The sequence below is a fragment of the Phyllobates terribilis genome, unplaced genomic scaffold (assembly GCF_046119375.1).
Source record: "Phyllobates terribilis strain yellow unplaced genomic scaffold, ASM4611937v1 Scaffold_1__5_contigs__length_1240528914, whole genome shotgun sequence".
NCBI lineage: Eukaryota > Metazoa > Chordata > Amphibia > Anura > Dendrobatidae > Phyllobates > Phyllobates terribilis.
In genome coordinates, this window is record NW_027362761.1 from 1,237,400,990 (window position 1) to 1,237,422,978 (window position 21,989).

Sequence of the window (21,989 nt, forward strand, 5' to 3'; positions counted from 1 at the left end):
GATGTAACAGCAGAATAGTGACTGCAGCTCTGGAGGCGACTGGAGGATAAGACACGATGTAACAGCAGAATAGTGACCGCAGCACTGGAGGTGACTGGAGGATCAGACATGATGTAACAGCCGAATAGTGACCGCAGCTCTGGAGGTGACTGGAGGATAGGACATGATGTAACAGCAGAAAAGTGACTGCAGCTCTGGAGGTGACTGGAGGATAAGACATGATGTAACAGCAGAATAGTGAGTGCAGCTTTGGAGGGGAATGGAGGATAAGACACAATGTAACAGCAGAATAGTGAGTGCAGCTCTGGAGGTGACTGGAGGATAAGACATGATGTAACAGGAGAATAGTGACTGCAGCTCTGGAGGTGACTGGGGGATAAGACAAGATGTAACAGCAGAATAGTGACTGCAGCTCTGGAGGTGACTGGAGGATAAGACAAAGATGTAACAGCGGAATAGTGACCGCAGCTCTGGAGGATAATACATGATGTAACAGCAGAATAGTGAGTGCAGCTCTGCAGGTGACTGGAGGATAAGACACGATGTAACAGCAGAATAGTGAATGCAGCTCTGCAGGTGACTGGAGGATCACACGATGTAACAGCAGAACAGTGAATGCAGCTCTGCAGGTGACTGGAAGATTAGACACAATGTAACAGCAGAATAGTGAATGCAGCTCTGCAGGTGACTGGAGGATGACACAATGTAACAGCAGAATAGTGACTGCAGCTCTGGAGGTGACTGGAGGATAAGACACGATGTAACAGCAGAATAAAGACTGCAGCTCTGGAGGTGACTGGAGGATAAGACACAATGTAACAGCAGAATAGTGACTGCAGCTCTGGAGGTGACTGGACGATAAGACACGATGTAACAGCAGAATAGTGACTGCAGCTCTGGAGGTGACTGTAGGATAAGACACGATGTAACAGCAGAATAGTGACTGCAGCTCTGGAGGCGACTGGAGGATAAGACACGATGTAACAGCAGAATAGTGAGTGCAGCTCTGGAGGTGACTGGAGGATAAGACACGATGTAACAGCAGAATAGTGACTGCAGCTCTGGAGGTGACTGGAGGATAGGACATGATGTAACAGCAGAATAGTGACTGCAGCTCTGGAGGCGACTGGAGGATAAGACACGATGTAACAGCAGAATAGTGACCGCAGCACTGGAGGTGACTGGAGGATCAGACATGATGTAACAGCCGAATAGTGACCGCAGCTCTGGAGGTGACAGGAGGATAAGACACGATGTCACAGCAGAATAGTGACCGCAGCACTGGGGGTGACAGGAGGATAAGACACGATGTAACAGCAGAATAGTGACTGCAGCTCTGGAGGCGACTGGAGGATAAGACACGATGTAACAGCAGAATAAAGAATGCAGCTCTGGAGGTGACTGGAGGATAAGACACAATGTAACAGCAGAATAGTGACTGCAGCTCTGGAGGTGACTGGAGGATAAGACACTATGTAACAGCAGAATAAAGACTGCAGCTCTGGAGGTGACTGGAGGATAAGACACAATGTAACAGCAGAATAGTGACTGCAGCTCTGGAGGTGACTGGACGATAAGACACGATGTAACAGCAGAATAGTGACTGTAGCTCTGGAGGTGACTGTAGGATAAGACACGATGTAACAGCAGAATAGTGACTGCAGCTCTGGAGGCGACTGGAGGATAAGACACGATGTAACAGCAGAATAGTGAGTGCAGCTCTGGAGGTGACTGGAGGATAAGACACGATGTAACAGCAGAATAGTGACTGCAGCTCTGGAGGTGACTGGAGGATAGGACATGATGTAACAGCAGAAAAGTGACTGCAGCTCTGGAGGTGACTGGAGGATAAGACATGATGTAACAGCAGAATAGTGAGTGCAGCTTTGGAGGGGAATGGAGGATAAGACACAATGTAACAGCAGAATAGTGAGTGCAGCTCTGGAGGTGACTGGAGGATAAGATATGATGTAACAGGAGAATAGTGACTGCAGCTCTGGAGGTGACTGGAGGATAAGACATGATGTAACAGCAGAATAGTGAGTGCAGCTCTGCAGGTGACTGGAGGATAAGACACGATGTAACAGCAGAATAGTGAATGCAGCTCTGCAGGTGACTGGAGGATCACACGATGTAACAGCAGAACAGTGAATGCAGCTCTGCAGGTGACTGGAAGATAAGACACAATGTAACAGCAGAATAGTGAATGCAGCTCTGCAGGTGACTGGAGGATAAGACACGATGTAACAGCAGAATAGTGAATGCAGTTCTGCAGGTGACTGGAGGATGACACAATGTAACAGCAGAATAGTGACTGCAGCTCTGGAGGTGACTGGAGGATAAGACACGATGTAACAGCAGAATAAAGACTGCAGCTCTGGAGGTGACTGGAGGATAAGACACAATGTAACAGCAGAATAGTGACTGCAGCTCTGGAGGTGACTGGACGATAAGACACGATGTAACAGCAGAATAGTGACTGCAGCTCTGGAGGTGACTGTAGGATAAGACACGATGTAACAGCAGAATAGTGACTGCAGCTCTGGAGGCGACTGGAGGATAAGACACGATGTAACAGCAGAATAGTGAGTGCAGCTCTGGAGGTGACTGGAGGATAAGACACGATGTAACAGCAGAATAGTGACTGCAGCTCTGGAGGTGACTGGAGGATAGGACATGATGTAACAGCAGAAAAGTGACTGCAGCTCTGGAGGTGACTGGAGGATAAGACATGATGTAACAGCAGAATAGTGAGTGCAGTTCTGGAGGTGACTGGAGGATCAGACATGATGTAACAGCAGAATAGTGGCTGCAGCTCCGGAGGTGACTAGAGGATAAGAACTGATGCAACAGCAGAATAGTGACTGCAGCTCTGGAAGAGACTAGAGGATAAGACCTGATGTAACAGCAGAATAGTGGCTGCAGCTCTGGAGGTGACTAGAGGATAAGACCTGATGTAACAGCAGAATAGTGAGTGCAGCTCTGGAGGTGACTGGAGGATGGGACACATTGTAACAGCAGAATAGTGACTGAAGCTCTGGAGGTGACTGGAGGATAAGACACGATGTAACAGCAGAATAGTGAGTGCAGCTCTGGAGGTGACTGGAGGATAAGACACGATGTAACAGCAGAATAGTGAGTGCAGCTCTGGAGGTGACTGGAGGATAAGACATGATGTAACAGGAGAATAGTGACTGCAGCTCTGGAGGTGACTGGGGGATAAGACAAGATGTAACAGCAGAATAGAGACTGCAGCTCTGGAGGTGACTGGAGGATAAGACAAAGATGTAACAGCGGAATAGTGACCGCAGCTCTGGAGGATAATACATGATGTAACAGCAGAATAGTGAGTGCAGCTCTGCAGGTGACTGGAGGATAAGACACGATGTAACAGCAGAATAGTGAATGCAGCTCTGCAGGTGACTGGAGGATCACACGATGTAACAGCAGAACAGTGAATGCAGCTCTGCAGGTGACTGGAAGATAAGACACAATGTAACAGCAGAATAGTGAATGCAGCTCTGCAGGTGACTGGAGGATAAGACACGATGTAACAGCAGAATAGTGAATGCAGTTCTGCAGGTGACTGGAGGATGACACAATGTAACAGCAGAATAGTGACTGCAGCTCTGGAGGTGACTGGAGGATAAGACACGATGTAACAGCAGAATAAAGACTGCAGCTCTGGAGGTGACTGGAGGATAAGACACAATGTAACAGCAGAATAGTGACTGCAGCTCTGGAGGTGACTGGACGATAAGACACGATGTAACAGCAGAATAGTGACTGCAGCTCTGGAGGTGACTGTAGGATAAGACACGATGTAACAGCAGAATAGTGACTGCAGCTCTGGAGGCGACTGGAGGATAAGACACGATGTAACAGCAGAATAGTGAGTGCAGCTCTGGAGGTGACTGGAGGATAAGACACGATGTAACAGCAGAATAGTGACTGCAGCTCTGGAGGTGACTGGAGGATAGGACATGATGTAACAGCAGAAAAGTGACTGCAGCTCTGGAGGTGACTGGAGGATAAGACATGATGTAACAGCAGAATAGTGAGTGCAGTTCTGGAGGTGACTGGAGGATCAGACATGATGTAACAGCAGAATAGTGGCTGCAGCTCCGGAGGTGACTAGAGGATAAGAACTGATGCAACAGCAGAATAGTGACTGCAGCTCTGGAAGAGACTGGAGGATAAGACCTGATGTAACAGCAGAATAGTGAGTGCAGCTCTGGAGGTGACTGGAGGATGGGACACATTGTAACAGCAGAATAGTGACTGAAGCTCTGGAGGTGACTGGAGGATAAGACACGATGTAACAGCAGAATAGTGACTGCAGCTCTGGAGGTGACTGGAGGATAAGACACGATGTAACAGCAGAATAGTGACTGCAGCTCTGGAGGCGACTGGAGGATAAGACACGATGTAACAGCAGAATAGTGACCGCAGCACTGGAGGTGACTGGAGGATCAGACATGATGTAACAGCCGAATAGTGACCGCAGCTCTGGAGGTGACAGGAGGATAAGACACGATGTCACAGCAGAATAGTGACCGCAGCACTGGGGGTGACAGGAGGATAAGACACGATGTAACAGCAGAATAGTGACTGCAGCTCTGGAGGCGACTGGAGGATAAGACACGATGTAACAGCAGAATAGTGAGTGCAGCTCTGGAGGCGACTGGAGGATAAGACACGATGTAACAGCAGAATAAAGACTGCAGCTCTGGAGGTGACTGGAGGATAAGACACAATGTAACAGCAGAATAGTGACTGCAGCTCTGGAGGTGACTGGAGGATAAGACACGATGTAACAGCAGAATAAAGACTGCAGCTCTGGAGGTGACTGGAGGATAAGACACAATGTAACAGCAGAATAGTGACTGCAGCTCTGGAGGTGACTGGAGGATAAGACACGATGTAACAGCAGAATAAAGACTGCAGCTCTGGAGGTGACTGTAGGATAAGACACGATGTAACAGCAGAATAGTGACTGCAGCTCTGGAGGCGACTGGAGGATAAGACACGATGTAACAGCAGAATAGTGAGTGCAGCTCTGGAGGTGACTGGAGGATAAGACACGATGTAACAGCAGAATAGTGACTGCAGCTCTGGAGGTGACTGGAGGATAGGACATGATGTAACAGCAGAAAAGTGACTGCAGCTCTGGAGGTGACTGGAGGATAAGACATGATGTAACAGCAGAATAGTGAGTGCAGCTTTGGAGGGGAATGGAGGATAAGACACAATGTAACAGCAGAATAGTGAGTGCAGCTCTGGAGGTGACTGGAGGATAAGATGTGATGTAACAGGAGAATAGTGACTGCAGCTCTGGAGGTGACTGGAGGATAAGACATGATGTAACAGCAGAATAGTGAGTGCAGCTTTGGAGGGGAATGGAGGATAAGACACAATGTAACAGCAGAATAGTGAGTGCAGCTCTGGAGGTGACTGGAGGATAAGATGTGATGTAACAGGAGAATAGTGACTGCAGCTCTGGAGGTGACTGGAGGATAAGACATGATGTAACAGCAGAATAGTGAGTGCAGCTCTGCAGGTGACTGGAGGATAAGACACGATGTAACAGCAGAATAGTGAATGCAGCTCTGCAGGTGACTGGAGGATCACACGATGTAACAGCAGAACAGTGAATGCAGCTCTGCAGGTGACTGGAAGATAAGACACAATGTAACAGCAGAATAGTGAATGCAGCTCTGGAGGTGACTGGAGGATAAGACACAATGTAACAGCAGAATAGTGACTGCAGCTCTGGAGGTGACTGGAGGATAAGACACGATGTAACAGCAGAATAGTGAATGCAGCTCTGCAGGTGACTGGAGGATCACACGATGTAACAGTAGAATAGTGACTGCAGCTCTGCAGGTGACTGGAGGATAAGACACGATGTAACAGCAGAATAGTGAATGCAGCTCTGGAGGTGACTGGAGGATAAGACACAATGTAACAGCAGAATAGTGACTGCAGCTCTGGAGGTGACTGGACGATAAGACACGATGTAACAGCAGAATAGTGACTGCAGCTCTGGAGGTGACTGTAGGATAAGACACGATGTAACAGCAGAATAGTGACTGCAGCTCTGGAGGCGACTGGAGGATAAGACACGATGTAACAGCAGAATAGTGAGTGCAGCTCTGGAGGTGACTGGAGGATAAGACACGATGTAACAGCAGAATAGTGACTGCAGCTCTGGAGGTGACTGGAGGATAGGACATGATGTAACAGCAGAAAAGTGACTGCAGCTCTGGAGGTGACTGGAGGATAAGACACGATGTAACAGCAGAATAGTGACTGCAGCTCTGGAGGTGACTGGAGGATAGGACATGATGTAACAGCAGAATAGTGAGTGCAGTTCTGGAGGTGACTGGAGGATCAGACATGATGTAACAGCAGAATAGTGGCTGCAGCTCCGGAGGTGACTAGAGGATAAGAACTGATGCAACAGCAGAATAGTGACTGCAGCTCTGGAAGAGACTAGAGGATAAGACCTGATGTAACAGCAGAATAGTGGCTGCAGCTCTGGAGGTGACTAGAGGATAAGACCTGATGTAACAGCAGAATAGTGAGTGCAGCTCTGGAGGTGACTGGAGGATGGGACACATTGTAACAGCAGAATAGTGACTGAAGCTCTGGAGGTGACTGGAGGATAAGACACGATGTAACAGCAGAATAGTGACTGCAGCTCTGGAGGTGACTGGAGGATAAGACATGATGTAACAGCAGAATAGTGACTGCAGCTCTGGAGGCGACTGGAGGATAAGACACGATGTAACAGCAGAAAAGTCACCGCAGCACTGGAGGTGACTGGAGGATCAGACATGATGTAACAGCAGAATAGTGACCGCAGCTCTGGAGGTGACAGGAGGATAAGACACAATGTCACAGCAGAATAGTGACCGCAGCTCTGGAGGCGACTGGAGGATAAGACACGATGTAACAGCAGAATAGTGACTGCAGCTCTTGAGGTGACTGGAGGAATGGACACATTGTAACAGCAGAATAGTGACTGAAGCTCTGGAGGCGACTGGAGGATAAGACACGATGTAACAGCAGAATAGTGACTGCAGCTCTGGAGGCGACTGGAGCATAAGACACGATGTCACAGCAGAATAGTGACCGCAGCACTGGAGGTGACTGGAGGATCAGACATGATGTAACAGCCGAATAGTGACCGCAGCTCTGGAGGTGACTGGAGGATAAGACACGATGCAACAGCAGAATAGTGATCGCAGCACTGGGGGTGACTGGAGGATAAGACACGATGTAACAGCAGAATAGTGAGTGCAGCTCTGGAGGTGACTGGAGGATAAGACACGATGCAACAGCAGAATAGTGACTGCAGCTCTGGAGGTGACTGGAGGATCAGACACAATGTAATAGCATAATAGTGACTGCAGCTGTGGAGGTGACTGGAGGATAAGACACGATGTAACAGCAGAATAGTGACTGCAGCTCTGGAGGCGACTGGAGGATAAGACACGATGTAACAGCAGAATAGTGAGTGCAGCTCTGGGGGTGACTGGAGAATAAGACATGATGTAACTGCAGAATAGTGACTGCAGCTCTGGAGGTGACTGGAGGATCAGACATGATGTAACAGCCGAATAGTGACCGCAGCTCTGGAGGTGACTGGAGGATAAGACACGATGTAACAGCAGAATAGTGACTGCAGCTCTGGAGGTGACTGGAGGATGGGACACGATGTAACAGCAGAATAGTGACTGCAGCTCTGGAGGTGACTGGAGGATGGGACACGATGTAACAGCAGAATAGTGACTGCAGCTCTGGAGGTGACTGGAGGATTAGACAAGATGTAACAGCAGAATAGTGACTACAGCTCTGGAGGTGACTGGAGGATTAGACAAGATGTAACAGCAGAATAGTGACTGCAGCTCTGGAGGTGACTGGAGGATAAGACATGATGTAACAGCAGAATAGTGACTGAAGCTCTGGAGGTGACTGGAGGATTAGACAAGATGTAACAGCAGAATAGTGACTGCAGCTCTGGAGGTGACTGAAGGATCAGACATGATGTAACAGCAGAATAGTGACTGCAGCTCTGGAGGTGACTGGAGGATAAGACATGATGTAACAGCAGAATAGTGACTGCAGCTCTGGAGGTGACTGGAGGATTAGACAAGATGTAACAGCAGAATAGTGACTGCAGCTCTGGAGGTGACTGGAGGAAAAGACATGATGTAACAGCAGAATAGCGACTGCAGCTCTGGAGGTGACTGGAGGATAAGACATGATGTAACAGCAGAATGGTGAGTGCAGCTCTGGAAGTGACTGGAGGATAAGACATGATGTAGCAGCAGAATAGTGACTGCAGCTCTGGAAGTGACTGGAGGATAAGACATGATGTAGCAGCAGAATAGTGACTGCAGCTCTGAAGGTGACTGGAGAATAAGACGTGATGTAACAGCAGAATAGTGAGTGCAGCTCTGGAGGTGACTGGAAGATAAGACACGATGTAACAGCAGAATAGTGACTGCAGCTCTGGAGGTGACTGGAGGATAAGACACGATGTAACTGCAGAATAGTGACTGCAGCTCTGGAGGTGACTGGAGGATCAGACACAATGTAATAGCATAATAGTGACTGCAGCTGTGGAGGTGACTGGAGGATAAGACACGATGTAACAGCAGAATAGTGACTGCAGCTCTGGAGGCGACTGGAGGATAAGACACGATGTAACAGCAGAATAGTGAGTGCAGCTCTGGGGGTGACTGGAGAATAAGACATGATGTAACTGCAGAATAGTGACTGCAGCTCTGGAGGTGACTGGAGGATCAGACACAATGTAATAGCAGAATAGTGACTGCAGCTCTGGAGGTGACTGGAGGATAAGACACGATGCAACAGCAGAATAGTCACTGCAGCTCTGGAGGAGACTGGAGGATAAGACACGATGTAACAGCAGAATAGTGAGTGCAGCTCTGGAGGTGACTGGAGGATCGGACACATTGTAACAGCAGAATAGTGAGTGCAGCTCTGGAGGTGACTGGAGGATAAGACACGATGTAACAGCAGAATAGTGACTGCAGCTCTGGAGGTGACTGGAGGATAAGACACGATGTAACAGCAGAATAGTGACTGCAGCTCTGGAGGTGACTGGAGGATAAGACACGATGCAACAGCAGAATAGTCACTGCAGCTCTGGAGGCGACTGGAGGATAAGACACGATGTAACAGCAGAATAGTGAGTGTAGCTCTGGAGGTGACTGGTGGATCGGACACATTGTAACAGCAGAATAGTGAGTGCAGCTCTGGAGGTGACTGGAGGATAAGACACGATGTAACAGCAGAATAGTGACTGCAGCTCTGGAGGTGACTGGAGGATCAGACACGATGTAACAGCAGAATAGTGACCGCAGCTCTGGAGGTGACTGGAGGATCAGACACGATGTAACAGCAGAATAGTGACTGCAGCTCTGGAGGTGACTGGAGGATAAGACATGATATAACAGCAGAATATTGACTGCAGGTTTGGAGGTGACTGGAGGATAAAACAATGTAACAGCAGAATAGTGACTGCTGCTCTGGAGGTGACTGGAGGATAAGACATGATGTAACAGCAGAATAGTGACCGCAGCTCTGGAGGTGACTGGAGGATCAGACACGATGTAACAGCAGAATAGTGACTGCAGCTCTGGAGGTGACTGGAGGATCAGACACGATGTAACAGCAGAATAGTGACCGCAGCTCTGGAGGTGACTGGAGGATCAGACACGATGTAACAGCAGAATAGTGACTGCTGCTCTGAAGGTGACTGGAGGATAAGATATGATGTAACAGCAGAATAGTGAGTGCAGCTCTGGAGGTGACTGGAGGATAAGACACGATGTAACAGCAGAATAGTGAGTGCAGCTCTGGAGGTGACTGGAGGATAAGACATGATGTAACAGCAGAATAGTGAGTGCAGCTCTGGAGGTGACTGGAGGATAAGACATGATGTAACAGCAGAATAGTGAGTGCAGCTCTGGAGGTGAAGGTCTCCTCTGCCAGCTGTGATATTAGGACAGGATATTATTGGCGCCTGCTCCCCTGCAGGGGTTAATAGTGGTGACATCAGCAGGTTTGGGTCTGTTCCCGGAGCTGAGGTCACCTGGGGACGCCCCGATCACCAATCCCAGCACTGATCTCTGGTTACAGCTCAGAAGGCTCCGACCTCAGGTAACAGGGGCTCTGACTGTGTGGGAATGCTGGGACTTGTAGTTGAGATCCAGCAGCCTCTTTCTCCAGATCTCTCTCACAGCTGGGACTGGGCGGGCACCTACCCCAACCAGTCAGACGCTCTGCCCGCTCATGTCTCAGGGACCACAGGAACATATGTTACCCTCCTCTGTGCAAGTAAGGGTTAAAGATCCGAATGTGGCGTAATAATAATAATAAACGGTGCGTAATGATAATAAGTCAGAGCCGTAATATTTACTACTAATAGTGATAATAATATAATAATGATGGCTTTCTGACCATGGTAACGGTCCTGCGGGAGTCTGGAGGGGCCGCGGCGTCTGACAGAGGCTTTCTGGGGGTAAAACATCAGCGGTGGTCGGGAGAAGGACGGACAATAGATAAATCTGCAGAGCCCGTTCATTTCTGGAATCCGCCTGCTACTAATGGCAGCCTGCACAGGAATGGACGTGTTTTGGGGCCTCTTGTCGTCCCTATACACAAGTGCTGGGCGCTGGAGGGCACGAGCGATGGACAGGTTCCCTTTAAGGAATAAACATAATCTTGGATACAAATATCTGTAGAGAGGAAGCTCAGGAACCTATTTATTCAATCCGCTTCTCTCGCGCTGCGCCAGTTTTTTGGAATGCACTACCCCAGACGATCCGACTTATACCTGTGCAGGCTGCCATCAGTAGCAGGAGGATTCCGGAAATGAACGTGTTCCGCAGATTTATCTATTGTCCGTCCTTCTCCCGACCACCGCTGATGTTTTACCCCCAGAAAGCCTCTGTCAGACGCCGCTGCCCCTCGCTCCTCATGTGAACTGTGTTACATTGTATCCTTTTTATTGTCTGTACATGTCCCCGCTTAATTGTAAAGTGCTGCGGAATATGTTGTATAAATAAAATGTTTATTATTATTAATCAGCAGTACTTACAATACGTGCTGTCCAATGTGGGCATCATGGCGCTCAGTCGCCCCCACCAGCCGCCCTCCATTAGGGGGCGCCACCTTCTTGAGCTGCTTGGCTGCATGCACCGTCTGTACAGGGCTTGCATTGTTCTGCCTTTGTATATGGGCTGGATCCCTCCGCACGGAAGAGACACAAGATCCCCTTCACATTTATTAGGATGAACTGGTCTTTGTTGGTAATTTGTTCTCCATCAGAGATGGCGGAAAGATGCCAGAATCCCAAGGAAACCTTCAGCATCATGGAGGTGACAAGCGCAATGGGGTTTACGGGCCTTATAGTCTGACAAGAGGCGGCCAGAACAGAGGTAGACTATGGTTATCTGCATCACTGGATCCCACTGTTAGTGATGCTTATAGTACCATCGTCTTCATCGCTGTCACAGCTTCCACGTCATCACTAGCCAGTGCCCCCGTCTGTCCTCTCTATGTGGCGGCAATGCTCGGCAATAGCTGGTGCACTTGCTGCCTAACCGTACTGGTTATTGTGTATCAATCCATCTCCAGGCGTCTCTGGTGCGGCTCTCCTCTTCCTCACCTCCCACTGGGTGCAGTACAGCGAGTGTTACTCTCCCCCACTTTCTAGCTGTTATGCCAGCTTTCCCTGCAGCGTCTTCCTCTATCTTCTTGTTTGCATGCCTAACCTCTAATGGCAGAAAACTCTTCCTATTTTGCCCTCCGGATGATATCAGGGGCTGGAGGACACCTGGAGCTTCTGCTCCCTCTGACCTATGACCCAGCCACGGCACCAACAACTACAGTGCATAATAACTAAGGACACGGCATAGCCATCCCCCGAGCTGGTGGTCCCTAAGATACTACAACCCACGGATGGCATGTCTGGAGCTGGTGTGTATCTCCATTTAATGAATGGGTCAGACATCATTACTCGCTCCCACCTCATGTGGCGTAACATACATGGCGTCATGCGGGCTCCGGTGTGGCCATTGCTGACCTGTGTAACTGTGTGGTATATTACTGCCTTCCTGAACCCCCATCAACCAGCAATGACTATGATGGTCCATACAATGTTCTGTGGGGTCCCAGGTCCGTGCACGCTCCTCTCTGCTGAGTCACCATAGTTCCTGGAATTATTAGGACACAGTTAATACATTAATAGACCTGGGTAGAAAGGACGGGAAGCTGCCGGTCACTGGTTACAGTCTGCATTAATGATTACCGGAGGCTGTAAGAGCAGGATATTGCCCTGTCCCCAAACTGCAGCATCGAGGCGCGAGCTGAAGCACCACAAGTCCCAGGTTTGTCACATTTCTATATTCTGTATATGCCGATGACCTGCGGATCCTCCTTTCTCCCGTGGATTTCTCACTTTCCTTGTGTGACTTTGTGATCTGGACTGAAGTTTGGGTGAAATGTATCGGCCGACAGAAAACAGCAGTGATAATAAATCACAAAGTAACAATCTGTTATATATAATACGAGGGATCCTGTGCCACAAAGTAACAATCTGTTATATATAATACCGGGGATCCTGTGCCACAAAGTAACAATCTGTTATATATAATACGAGGGATCCTGTGCCACAAAGTAACAATCTGTTATATATAATACCGGGATCCTGTGTCACAAAGTAACAATCTGTTATATATAATACCGGGGATCCTGTGTCACAAAATAACAATCTGTTATATATAATACGAGGGATCCTGTGCCACAAAGTAACAATCTGTTATATATAATACCGGGGATCCTGTGCCACAAAGTAACAATCTGTTATATATAATACCAGGGATCCTGTGCCACAAAGTAACAATCTGATATATATAATACCGGGATCCTGTGTCACAAAATAACAATCTGTTATATATAATACGAGGGATCCTGTGCCACAAAGTAACAATCTGTTATATATAATACCGGGGATCCTGTGCCACAAAGTAACAATCTGTTATATATAATACCGGGGATCCTGTGTCACAAAGTAACAATCTGTTATATATAATACGAGGGATCCTGTGCCACAAAGTAACAATCTGTTATATATAATACCGGGGATCCTGTGTCACAAAGTAACAATCTGTTATATATAATATGAGGGATCCTGTGCCACAAAGTAACAATCTGTTATATATAATACCGGGGATCCTGTGTCACAAAGTAATAATCTGTTATATAAAATACGAGGGATCCTGTGTCACAAAGTAACAATCTGTTATATATAATACGAGGGATCCTGTGTCACAAAGTAACAATCTGTTATATATAATACCAGGGATCCTGTGCCACAAAGTAACAATCTGTTATATATAATACCAGGGATCCTGTGCCACAAAGTAACAATCTGTTATATATAATACCGGGGATCCTGTGCCACAAAGTAACAATGTGTTATATATAATACCAGGGATCCTGTGTCACAAAGTAACAATCTGTTATATATAATACGAGGGATCCTGTGTCACAAAGTAACAATCTGTTATATATAATACGAGGGATCCTGTGTCACAAAGTAACAATCTGTTATATATAATACCGGGGATCCTGTGTCACAAAGTAACAATCTGTTATATATAATACCGGGGATCCTGTGTCACAAAGTAACAATATGTTATATATAATACCGGGGATCCTGTGCCACAAAGTAACAATCTGTTATATATAATACCGGGGATCCTGTGCCACAAAGTAACAATCTTTTATATATAATACCGGGGATCCTGTGTCACAAAGTAACAATCTGTTATATATAATACGAGGGATCCTGTGCCACAAAGTAACAATCTGTTATATATAATACCGGGGATCCTGTGCCACAAAGTAACAATCTGTTATATATAATACCAGGGATCCTGTGCCACAAAGTAACAATCTGTTATATATAATACCGGGGATCATGTGCCACAAAGTAACAATCTGTTATATATAATACCGGGGATCCTGTGCCACAAAGTAACAATCTGTTATATATAATACGAGGGATCCTGTGCCACAAAGTAACAATCTGTTATATATAATACCGGGGATCCTGTGCCACAAAGTAACAATCTGTTATATATAATACCAGGGATCCTGTGTCACAAAGTAACAATCTGATATATATAATACCGGGGATCCTGTGTCACAAAGTAACAATCTGTTATATAATACCGGGGATCCTGTGTCACAAAGTAACAATCTGTTATATATAATACGAGGGATCCTGTGTCACAAAGTAACAATCTGATATATATAATACCGGGGATCCTGTGTCACAAAGTAACAATCTGTTATATATAATACGAGGGATCCTGTGTCACAAAGTAACAATCTTTTATATATAATACCGGGGATCCTGTGCCACAAAGTAACAATCTGTTATATATAATACCGGGGTTCCTGTGTCACAAAGTAACAATCTGTTATATATAATACCGGGGATCCTGTGCCACAAAGTAACAATCTGTTATATATAATACGAGGGATCCTGTGCCACAAAGTAACAATCTGTTATATATAATACCGGGGATCCTGTGCCACAAAATAACAATCTGTTATATATAATACCGGGGATCCTGTGCCACAAAGTAACAATCTGATATATATAATACCGGGGATCCTGTGCCACAAAGTAACAATCTGTTATATATAATACGAGGGATCCTGTGCCACAAAGTAACAATCTGTTATATATAATACCAGGGATCCTGTGCCATAAAGTAACAATCTGTTATATATAAGACGAGGGATCCTGTGCCACAAAGTAACAATCTGTTATATATAATACCGGGGATCCTGTGTCACAAAGTAACAATCTGTTATATATAATACCAGGGATCCTGTGCCACAAAGTAACAATGTGTTATATAATACCAGGGATCCTGTGTCACAAAGTAACAATCTGTTATATATAATACCAGGGATCCTGTGCCACAAAGTAACAATGTGTTATATAATACCAGGGATCCTGTGTCACAAAGTAACAATCTGTTATATATAATACGAGGGATCCTGTGTCACAAAGTAACAATCTGTTATATATAATACCGGGGATCCTGTGTCACAAAATAACAATCTGTTATATATAATACCGGGGATCCTGTGTCACAAAGTAACAATATGTTATATATAATACCGGGGATCCTGTGCCACAAAGTAACAATCTGTTATATATAATACCGGGGATCCTGTGCCACAAAGTAACAATCTGTTATATATAATACCGGGGATCCTGTGTCACAAAGTAACAATCTGTTATATATAATACCGGGGATCCTGTGTCACAAAGTAACAATCTGTTATATATAATACCAGGGATCCTGTGCCACAAAGTAACAATCTGTTATATATAATACCGGGGATCATGTGCCACAAAGTAACAATCTGTTATATATAATACCGGGGATCCTGTGCCACAAAGTAACAATCTGTTATATATAATACGAGGGATCCTGTGCCACAAAGTAACAATCTGTTATATATAATACCGGGGATCCTGTGCCACAAAGTAACAATCTGTTATATATAATACCGGGGAGCCTGTGCCACAAAGTAACAATCTGTTATATATAATACGAGGGATCCTGTGTCACAAAGTAACAATCTGTTATATATAATACCGGGGATCCTGTGCCACAAAGTAACAATCTGTTATATAATACCGGGGATCCTGTGCCACAAAGTAACAATCTGTTATATATAATACCAGGGATCCTGTGTCACAAAGTAACAATCTGATATATATAATACCGGGGATCCTGTGTCACAAAGTAACATCTGTTATATAATACCGGGGATCCTGTGTCACAAAGTAACAATCTGTTATATATAATACGAGGGATCCTGTGTCACAAAGTAACAATCTGATATATATAATACCGGGGATCCTGTGTCACAAAGTAACAATCTGTTATATATAATACGAGGGATCCTGTGTCACAAAGTAACAAACTGTTATATATAATACCGGGGATCCTGTGTCACAAAGTAACAATCTTTTATATATAATACCGGGGATCCTGTGCCACAAAGTAACAATCTGTTATATATAATACCGGGGATCCTGTGCCACAAAGTAAAAATCTGTTATATATAATACCAGGGATCCTGTGCCACAAAGTAACAATCTGTTATATATAATACCGGGGTTCCTGTGTCACAAAGTAACAATCTGTTATATATAATACCGGGGATCCTGTGCCACAAAGTAACAATCTGTTATATATAATACGAGGGATCCTGTGCCACAAAGTAACAATCTGTTATATATAATACCGGGGATCCTGTGCCACAAAATAACAATCTGTTATATATAATACCGGGGATCCTGTGCCACAAAGTAACAATCTGATATATATAATACCGGGGATCCTGTGCCACAAAGTAACAATCTGTTATATATAATACGAGGGATCCTGTGCCACAAAGTAACAATCTGTTATATATAATACCAGGGATCCTGTGCCATAAAGTAACAATCTGTTATATATAATACGAGGGATCCTGTGCCACAAAGTAACAATCTGTTATATATAATACCGGGGATCCTGTGTCACAAAGTAACAATCTGTTATATATAATACCAGGGATCCTGTGCCACAAAGTAACAATGTGTTATATAATACCAGGGATCCTGTGTCACAAAGTAACAATCTGTTATATATAATACCAGGGATCCTGTGCCACAAAGTAACAATGTGTTATATAATACCAGGGATCCTGTGTCACAAAGTAACAATCTGTTATATATAATACGAGGGATCCTGTGTCACAAAGTAACAATCTGTTATATATAATACCGGGGATCCTGTGTCACAAAATAACAATCTGTTATATATAATACCGGGGATCCTGTGTCACAAAGTAACAATATGTTATATATAATACCGGGGATCCTGTGCCACAAAGTAACAATCTGTTATATATAATACCGGGGATCCTGTGCCACAAAGTAACAATCTGTTATATATAATACCGGGGATCCTGTGTCACAAAGTAACAATCTGTTATATATAATACCGGGGATCCTGTGTCACAAAGTAACAATCTGTTATATATAATACCAGGGATCCTGTGCCACAAAGTAACAATCTGTTATATAATACCAGGGATCCTGTGTCACAAAGTAACAATCTGTTATATATAATACCAGGGATCCTGTGCCACAAAGTAACAATGTGTTATATAATACCAGGGATCCTGTGTCACAAAGTAACAATCTGTTATATATAATACCGGGGATCCTGTGCCACAAAGTAACAATGTGTTATATAATACCAGGGATCCTGTGCCACAAAGTAACAATCTGTTATATGTAATACCAGGGATCCTGTGCCACAAAGTAACAATGTGTTATATAATACCAGGGATCCTGTGCTACAAAGTAACAATCTGTTATATATAATACCGGGGATCCTGTATCACAAAGTAACAATCTGTTATATAAAATACGAGGGATCCTGTGCCACAAAGTAACAATCTGTTATATATAATACCGGAGATCCTGTGCCACAAAGTAACAATCTGTTATATATAATACCAGGGATCCTGTGCCATAAAGTAACAATCTGTTATATATAATACGAGGGATCCTGTGCCACAAAGTAACAATCTGTTATATATAATACCGGGGATCCTGTGCCACAAAGTAACAATCTGTTATATATAATACGAGGGATCCTGTGCCACAAAGTAACAATCTGTTATATATAATACCAGGGATCCTGTGCCACAAAGTAACAATCTGTTATATATAATACCAGGGATCCTGTGTCACAAAGTAACAATCTGTTATATATAATACCAGGGATCCTGTGTCACAAAGTAACAATCTGTTATATATAATACCAGGGATCCTGTGCCTCAAAGTAACAATGTGTTATATAATACCAGGGATCCTGTGTCACAAAGTAACAATCTGTTATATATAATACCGGGGATCCTGTGCCACAAAGTAACAATGTGTTATATAATACCAGGGATCCTGTGCCACAAAGTAACAATCTGTTATATGTAATACCAGGGATCCTGTGCCACAAAGTAACAATGTGTTATATAATACCAGGGATCCTGTGTCACAAAGTAACAATGTGTTATATAATACCAGGGATCCTGTGTCACAAAGTAACAATCTGTTATATATAAAACCAGGGATCCTGTGCCACAAAGTAACAATGTGTTATATAATACCAGGGATCCTGTGTCACAAAGTAACAATCTGTTATATATAATACCAGGGATCCTGTGCCACAAAGTACCAATGTGTTATATAATACCAGGGATCCTGTGTCACAAAGTAACAATCTGTTATATATAATACCGGGGATCCTGTGCCACAAAGTAACAATGTGTTATATAATATCAGGGATCCTGTGCCACAAAGTAACAATCTGTTATATGTAATACCAGGGATCCTGTGCCACAAAGTAACAATGTGTTATATAATACCAGGGATCCTGTGTCACAAAGTAACAATCTGTTATATATAATACCAGGGATCCTGTGCCACAAAGTAACAATCTGTTATATGTAATACCAGGGATCCTGTGCCACAAAGTAACAATGTGTTATATAATACCAGGGATCCTGTGCTACAAAGTAACAATCTGTTATATATAATACCGGGGATCCTGTATCACAAAGTAACAATCTGTTATATAAAATACGAGGGATCCTGTGCCACAAAGTAACAATCTGTTATATATAATACCGGAGATCCTGTGCCACAAAGTAACAATCTGTTATATATAATACCAGGGATCCTGTGCCATAAAGTAACAATCTGTTATATATAATACGAGGGATCCTGTGCCACAAAGTAACAATCTGTTATATATAATACCGGGGATCCTGTGCCACAAAGTAACAATCTGTTATATATAATACGAGGGATCCTGTGCCACAAAGTAACAATCTGTTATATATAATACCAGGGATCCTGTGCCACAAAGTAACAATCTGTTATATATAATACCAGGGATCCTGTGTCACAAAGTAACAATCTGTTATATATAATACCAGGGATCCTGTGTCACAAAGTAACAATCTGTTATATATAATACCAGGGATCCTGTGCCACAAAGTAACAATGTGTTATATAATACCAGGGATCCTGTGTCACAAAGTAACAATCTGTTATATATAATACCGGGGATCCTGTGCCACAAAGTAACAATGTGTTATATAATACCAGGGATCCTGTGCCACAAAGTAACAATCTATTATATGTAATACCAGGGATCCTGTGACACAAAGTAACAATGTGTTATATAATACCAGGGATCCTGTGTCACAAAGTAACAATCTGTTATATATAATACCAGGGATCCTGTGCAACAAAGTAACAATCTGTTATATGTAATACCAGGGATCCTGTGCCACAAAGTAACAATGTGTTATATAATACCAGGGATCCTGTGCTACAAAGTAACAATCTGTTATATATAATACCGGGGATCCTGTGCCATAAAGTAACAATCTGTTATATATAATACGAGGGATCCTGTGCCACAAAGTAACAATCTGTTATATATAATACCGGGGATCCTGTGCCACAAAGTAACAATCTGTTATATATAATACCAGGGATCCTGTGTCACAAAGTAACAATCTGTTATATATAATACCGGGGATCCTGTGTCACAAAGTAACAATCAGTTATATATAATACCGGGGATCATGGGCCACAAAGTAACAATCTGTTATATATAATACGAGGGATCCTGTGTCACAAAGTAACAATCTGATATATATAATACCGGGGATCCTGTGTCACAAAGTAACAATGTGTTATATATAATACCGGGATCCTGTGTAACAAAGTAACAATCTGTTATATAATACCGGGGATCCTGTGTCACAAAGTAACAATGTGTTATATATAATACGAGGGATCCTGTGTCACAAAGTAACAATGTGTTATATATAATAAGAGGGATCCCGTGTCACAAAGTAACAATCTGTTATATATAATACGAGGGATCCTGTGTCACAAAGTAACAATCTGATATATATAATACCGGGGATCCTGAGTCACAAAGTAACAATCTGTTATATATAATACCGGGGATCCTGTGCCACAAAGTAACAATCTGTTATATATAATACGAGGGATCCTGTGTCACAAAGTAACAATCTGATATATATAATACCGGGATCCTGTGTCACAAAGTAACAATCTGTTATATATAATACGAGGGATCCTGTGCCACAAAGTAACAATCTGTTATATATAATACCGGGGATCCTGTGTCACAAAGTAACAATCTGTTATATATAATACCAGGGATCCTGTGCCACAAAGTAACAATGTGTTATATAATACCAGGGATCCTGTGTCACAAAGTAACAATCTGTTATATATAATACCGGGGATCCTGTGCCACAAAGTAACAATCTGTTATATATAATACCGGGGATCCTGTGTCACAAAGTAACAATGTGTTATATAATACCAGGGATCCTGTGTCACAAAGTAACAATCTGTTATATATAATACCAGGGATCCTGTGCCACAAAGTAACAATCTGTTATATATAATACCAGGGATCCTGTGCCACAAAGTAACAATGTGTTATATATAATACCGGGGATCCTGTGTCACAAAGTAACAATCTTTTATATATAATACCGGGGATCCTGTGCCACAAAGTAACAATCTGTTATATATAATACCGTGGTTCCTGTGTCACAAAGTAACAATCTGTTATATATAATACCGGGGATCATGTGCCACAAAGTAACAATCTGTTATATATAATACCGGGGATCCTGTGTCACAAAGTAACAATCTGTTATATATAATACGAGGGATCCTGTGCCACAAAGTAACAATCTGTTATATATAATACGAGGGATCCTGTGCCACAAAGTAACAATCTGTTATATATAATACCGGGGATCCTGTGTCACAAAGTAACAATCTGTTATATATAATACCAGGGATCCTGTGCCACAAAGTAACAATCTGTTATATATAATACCGGGGATCCTGTGCCACAAAGTAACAATCTGTTATATATAATACCGGGGATCCTGTGTCACAAAGTAACAATCTGTTATATATAATACCGGGGATCATGTGCCACAAAGTAACAATCTGTTATATATAATACCGGGGATCCTGTGCCACAAAGTAACAATCTGTTATATATAATACCAGGGATCCTGTGCCACAAAGTAACAATGTGTTATATATAATACCGGGGATCATGTGCCACAAAGTAACAATCTGTTATATATAATACCGGGGATCCTGTATCACAAAGTAACAATCTGTTATATATAATACGAGGGATCCTGTGCCACAAAGTAACAATCTGTTATATATAATACCGGGGATCCTGTGCCACAAAGTAACAATCTGTTATATATAATACCAGGGATCCTGTGCCATAAAGTAACAATCTGTTATATATAATACGAGGGATCCTGTGCCACAAAGTAACAATCTGTTATATATAATACCGGGGATCCTGTGCCACAAAGTAACAATCTGTTATATATAATACCAGGGATCCTGTGCCACAAAGTAACAATCTGTTATATATAATACCAGGGATCCTGTGCCACAAAGTAACAATCTGTTATATATAATACCAGGGATCCTGTGTCACAAAGTAACAATCTGATATATATAATACCGGGGATCCTGTGTCACAAAGTAACAATGTGTTATATATACTACCGGGATCCTGTGCCACAAAGTAACAATCTGTTATATATAATACCAGGGATCCTGTGCCACAAAGTAACAATCTGATACATATAATACGAGGGATCCTGTGTCACAAAGTAACAATGTGTTATATATAATACGAGGGATCCCGTGTCACAAAGTAACAATCTGTTATATATAATACGAGGGATCCTGTGCCACAAAGTAA

At 43.6% G+C, this 21,989-nt stretch overlaps 1 protein-coding gene across 5 annotated transcripts in view; it reads left to right on the forward strand.

The window, feature by feature from the left end:
• The window catches only part of LOC141164827 (putative N-acetyltransferase 8B), a 213,201-nt gene that overhangs the window by 64,032 nt on the left and 127,180 nt on the right, over positions 1-21,989 (forward strand). Inside the window, exon 1 of one of the 5 annotated variants that reach the window (XM_073650434.1) lies at positions 10,104-10,197. The exons of 1 other annotated variant lie outside the window; for it this stretch is intronic. Coding sequence is in view for 1 of the 4 variants with exons in the window: in XM_073650423.1 (XP_073506524.1) it covers positions 10,224-10,374 (151 nt within the window). In the remaining 3 variants the exon portion in view is untranslated. 3 more of the 5 variants (XM_073650423.1, XM_073650454.1, XM_073650445.1) reach the window with 3 other exon arrangements.